The sequence below is a fragment of the Lucilia cuprina genome, chromosome 6 (genome assembly GCF_022045245.1).
Source record: "Lucilia cuprina isolate Lc7/37 chromosome 6, ASM2204524v1, whole genome shotgun sequence".
NCBI classification, from domain to species: domain Eukaryota; kingdom Metazoa; phylum Arthropoda; class Insecta; order Diptera; family Calliphoridae; genus Lucilia; species Lucilia cuprina.
Window position 1 is genome coordinate 43566740 of NC_060954.1, and position 5748 is coordinate 43572487.

The 5748-nt window shown below is 31.5% G+C and overlaps 1 protein-coding gene across 1 annotated transcript in view; it reads right to left on the minus strand.

The window, feature by feature from the left end:
* Window positions 1-2151: 2151 nt before the first annotated feature.
* The window catches only part of LOC111685287 (kazrin), a 4788-nt gene continuing 1191 nt past the window's right edge, over window positions 2152-5748 (minus strand). Inside the window, exons 2-7 of the mRNA XM_023447540.2 lie at window positions 4352-5236; window positions 4220-4280; window positions 3652-3845; window positions 3089-3583; window positions 2856-3017; window positions 2152-2321 (exon numbers count right to left, since the gene is read on the minus strand). Of these exons, the coding sequence (XP_023303308.2) occupies window positions 2173-2321; window positions 2856-3017; window positions 3089-3583; window positions 3652-3845; window positions 4220-4280; window positions 4352-5236 (1946 nt within the window). The 3' untranslated portion in view covers window positions 2152-2172. The remainder of the gene's footprint in view (window positions 2322-2855; window positions 3018-3088; window positions 3584-3651; window positions 3846-4219; window positions 4281-4351; window positions 5237-5748) is intronic.

Genomic DNA, 5748 nt, shown 5'->3' on the forward strand with positions numbered 1-5748 from the left:
AGAACAGAACTAGAACAGAACTAGAACAGAACTAGAACAGAACTAGAACAGAACTAGAACAGAACTAGAACAGAAGTAGGACAGAACTAGAACAGAACTAGAACAGAAGTAGAACTGATCTAGAAATAAACGGGAACAAATCTAGAACTGTACTTGCGAATTTTTAGATTTAATTAATGTTAGGCTAATAGCTTGGAACTTATAAATGCTCATTATTTTTTTTTAATCCCACTATATTAAACTATTAAATTTTAAATTTATTTTTAGCATTTAATTACTTTTTTTAAGTTTGCAACTTGCCGTTTGTTCTACATGATTTATTGATTAATATTGAACAAATATATTTATATTTGTCCGATATAAATCCTTTTCTGTTTGTAATTAGGCACAAATGTCGAGGTTTTTATTATATTTATTTAAACTTGTATGCTAAATAGCAATAAGAGATTTAAGGGCGATTTAAATGATTTATAATGTTTAATATGAAAAATGCGTATTGTAAATAATATTGTTATACTTTTACTGTTCATTTGATATGGATATGGTTTTATTTTAGCATGAGAAAATGATTGATAGTGATAACTAATTAAATAACATGTATATTGCCAAATAATAATGATGATTACGTTTTTCTTGCGCAATTTAATACAATATAGTTTAATTAAAAATAAATACATATAAGTAATTAATACATGATTATGTAGATGAATAATTCCATGTATGGTATCCCAGCAATAAAAATTAAATTTTGTTGATTTTGAAAACATTTTTGTGTTTAAAATAAAGCTCAAATTATAAGAAATCTATAAAAGTTGATAAAAATTGATTTTCAAACAAAATTTTTCAAATCATTTTTGTTGTTGGGATTCACAATGAAAAACCAAATTTTGTGTGTTCTGGCTGCTGCTGAGCATTTATGAAAACATGTTTTTCGTATATTGAACACAATAAATAAAATCTAATAAATAATAGACCTAATTACAAATTTATATAATTAAAAGAAACTTATTGGCACAATTATGAAATAATATATGATATTAAATAAAAAAATTATTAATAAATAAAAACAGAAGTCTATAACTAAAATGAAACTAAATTATAAACCACACATATAAATTAATAACTTATGGCAGAATGTTAGAAAAATATAAATAAAAACGTTTGTTTTTTTCTAATTTTATATTTTAACATAAACAAGTATGAATATGTTTTGATGAGGCGCAAATTAGAAAAAATAAATCATACACGTTAATAAATGCTACTATGTTTTATAAGAATTACATAAAATTTTTTAAAAAAAATATTACCACATAAATATATAAATAATAAAATTAAATCATTGAATATTTTACTAATTACGAACTATAATAACCATTAATTATACTTTAACAAAACTCATAAATCACTCATACTTGTAGGCTCATTTACACAGATACATACATTCTGATATCTTATTTTGAATTGTATTACAGTTGGTGACAAACAAATCAGTTTTTCCATTAAAACTACAATAGCAGCTGGTATTTAAGGATCTCTTTACATTTTTTATATCGGACAAACGAGTTTCATTAGATAAAACCTCACCTTTAAGTTATTGTTATTGTTTAGGGCGAATTTTAGGTCGGCTTTAACTTTTGTTAATGATTCTTAAAAAGAACATTGGAGAAACTGAACTAAACTAGCACTGAACTAGAATTGAACTAGAATTGAACTAAACTAGAATTGAACTAGAATTGAACTAGAATTGAACTAGAATTGAACTAGAATTGAACTAGAACTGAACTAGAACTGAACTAGAACTGAACTAGAACTGAACTAGAACTGAACTAGAACTGAACTAGAACTGAACTAGAACTGAACTAGAACTGAACTAGAACTGAACTAGAACTGAACTAGAACTGAACTAGAACTGAACTAGAACTGAACTAGAACTGAACTAGGACTGAACTAGAACTGAACTGGACTTAAACTGTGGAAATTCAAAATTTTGTCACCTGCTGTAAATTTAATTGGACAATGCTCAACCATTCACTCATTTCACAATCACTCATACACTACAAAATAATATAGGCATATCAATCTATATATTCATCTAAAATCTAATAAACAAATAATACCAAAACCAAAAATATATATTTTATATTTTAACATAATATTTTCATAAACTATAATTTACCTGGCGGGTAGTATCAATGCATCAAATTCCGTTGATAAATGTCGTCGTATTATATTTTTCGAGGGTGGTATACCCAGTGCTGTTGCCATTGTATCGCCCGAAAATGATGGTTCTAAAACAACTAATCCACCATGAACACCGCTATCTGTAATTGAATACAATGAAAATGTAATAAATACAGAATGAACAGTTTATGATAATTATGATTATTTAAGGGAGAAAAAAGTGTTATTTAACACAGTGATAAAAAGTAAAAATGTTTGAAAATTTTATTCTAAATATGTGAAACAATGGACGAACATAGAAACTTATCAATTTACGCTAAATCAATTGATGCTCTCGTTTTTCTTAGTTTTACAGTGTAATTTTGATAAAAATATAACAATGATGGAATTTCATTATATAATTAGAAAACCATCAGGCGTTAAATGCTTATAAAACAAATTGTTATTTGAATAGTCAGATTTTAGTATTGAATTAAGATAATGTATAAATTGTAGTGATTGTAGCTCCAAGAAAATACATAATCATTAAATCTATTATTTGGAATAATTGAAATAACTTAAAGGGAACAATTGTGATAATAATTACTTAGGCCATCAAAAACTTGTATCCATAAAATATCATTAGCATTTATATCTGCCTGATCTCATAAAATAGTTTGACACCTCATACATACCTTTAAGATTATCAGCGTATTCGGCCAAATCAATGGAACGAGCCCAGCGTATAAAACGTTGATTGGTCCACACAATAGGATCTGTGTCAACATTTTCCGATTGTACGCGACGCATAGCCAAAGTTTGTCGATCATATTTAACAATACGTAAGACGTGAATGCCTTAAACGAAAAAAAAAAATAATATTAATTATCAACAAATAAAGTCCATAATTTTCTCTTTAATAGCTCACCATGTACAATGCTGGCTTGATGGAATTTTCTCGTCACCCCCAAAAATTTCTCCAGTTCCTTTTTCGAGAGTGTATCTAACATACGTGCGTCGACGAGTGAATGCAAAAATGATTCTGCATATTGAGGCAAACCTATGTCGGGCAACCATTCGGAAGCCACCCAAGTGTGTCCCAATTGTGTTATCATGGGATAACGTACCATTTCCGGTCTTCTTTGCTCCTCAATGGCTAAGCGTAACTTTTTACGATGCATAGGGTGGGCTAAACCAAGACCAGCTTCAAGCTCTATGTCATTTAATTCCAATAAAACTTTACCGCTTTTAACGTTTTCCGAACAGCGAGTGCTGTATTGTGGCATTCCCAGCGCAACTTCCAGCCAGGCTAAAACTTGTGAGGCACGCCATCTTTCCATAGGTATTTGAGAGGCTTCACGCAATAGGCGTAACTTTTCGGCATAACCCTCTTCGGAAAGAGGGCTCCAGGAATAATCATTATCTACAAATAGTGGGAATAATTTATGTTCTCGTAAATTGTAAAAGAAAATATTTGCAGTGAAAAATTACATTCGGTGGCTCCATCTGCTGAAAGGGCTTTATTTTTATTTCTGGATCGAGCAAAAACTCTCGATATACTACCCCAAGTACCACCGCGGCCATTGCGTGCACCTAAGGCAGCACCGCTAGATTTAGGAGCAAACTTTCTAGCAACAGCTCCTGGGCCATCAGAATCAACAGGAGAGCCCAGTTGTTCCACAGATCTGAAATAATACAATAATTCACTAGAATATGAACTAGAACGAAACCGCTATAAACTAGAACTCAACTGAAATTGTAGAACTGAACTAGAACTGAACTAGAACTGAACTAGAACTGAACTAGAACTGAACTAGAACTGAACTAGAACTGAACTAGAACTGAACTAGAACTGAACTAGAACTGAACTAGAACTGAACTAGAACTGAACTAGAACTGAACTAGAACTGAACTAGAACTGAACTAGAACTGAACTAGAACTGAACTAGAACTGAACTAGAACTGAACTAGAACTGAACTAGAACTGAACTTGAACTGAACTAAACTAAAGCTGAGCTAGAATTTATGCAGGACTGAATTAGATGTGATTCTGACTTACCTGGAGTATGCAGCTGAATTTAAAGGAGATAACGTAGGACTCCTCTCTTTAGGGGTACCATCTATAAAATGTACGTTTTTAGAAATTAACATAAGTTTTAAGAAAATACTTAGTATATTTTTATAAACTTACACTGATACATATTTTGACTAGAGACCAATGATATACTGTCCGGATCGACTGTAATGCAGGGACCGTTATCGGATATACCATCACTAAAGTTAATGTCGCCACCGGTGCTTTCACGATCACTGTTATTTCTCAATACTGAATCATTTGAACATGAATTACGATCGCCCGCCGTGTTACCCGAACTATTACTAAAGGCCGATAGAGAATTTGAATTACCTCGCCCACTATCATCGTTACGATAATTCACCACTCCGGCACTGCTCGATGGCATTTGATTTAGTAAACCTGATGCTGCCGAAGGAGGTGTGAGCGGAGCAAACGACAGAAGACTTTCTTGATCCGACATACATCCTGACATTTGTCTCTGTAATTGTTCTTGCAATTTTTGTAGCTGTAAATCTCTTGCGCTCAATTGTTGAGCCAAAGCCAATGATCGTTCAGCTTCATCTCGGGCCTGTTTCAATAGCTGCCACCTTTCACGCTCACGATCACCCGTTAGTTTTGCATTGTTGCTTTCCGATTCTCTTACTCGATCCTGATAGTTACGTATGAAGTCTCTTAGTTCTTGTTCTTTTTCCTGCAGTGAGACGCACAACTGTTTTACTTGTCCCACTAATTCATTCTTATCACTTCTCAGTTTTTTTCTTTCGATACGCAGCGACATCAATTGATTTTTAGCCGAACGTAATTCCTGTTCCAAACGATCAATCCTCTGTTGAGTATTAGAACCACTGCCATCTGTAGATTGTCCATCGCCACAGCTATTTGAATCGGAAAGATCTATGCCACCCACCGCACCTTCGGGAGAGTTTTCTAGCAATTTTCGTAGACGGTGTATTTCGGTGTTTAGTCGTTCGTTTTCTTCGCGTAATTTTGTGGGAGAATCTAAAACGGGAAATAAATCAGTAATATTAATTATGGATAATTAAAACACATTATTTATTAAAGGAGTAGCATTTACGCATACAATTTAAAATAAAATTCGAGCACTTCACAACTATTTAAATCAAAAATTTTACAATTTATTTTTATTTGTCTTATTTATTTACAGAATTTTTCCAGTTTTCCTATAACTTTAATATAATTAAATAAAGAAAACAAAATTGCAAATATTTTCAAAGTAAATAAAAAATTAAAAGTTTCCTACATTAAGAAAATAATACATAAAGCAAACTACTTATAACAACAATAACCAACAACAAAAAATTATAACTTAAATACCAACTACAAATAAGCTAAATTAGAAAATAATAAAAACTTTAAGTAAAGTATACTCCCATCTCTCGATAAGCCTATACTCTAGTCTGTAGTCCAGTCTATAGTCTAGTCTATAGTCTAGTCTATAGTCTAGTCTATAGTCTAGTCTATAGTCTAGTCTATAGTCTAGTCTATAGTCT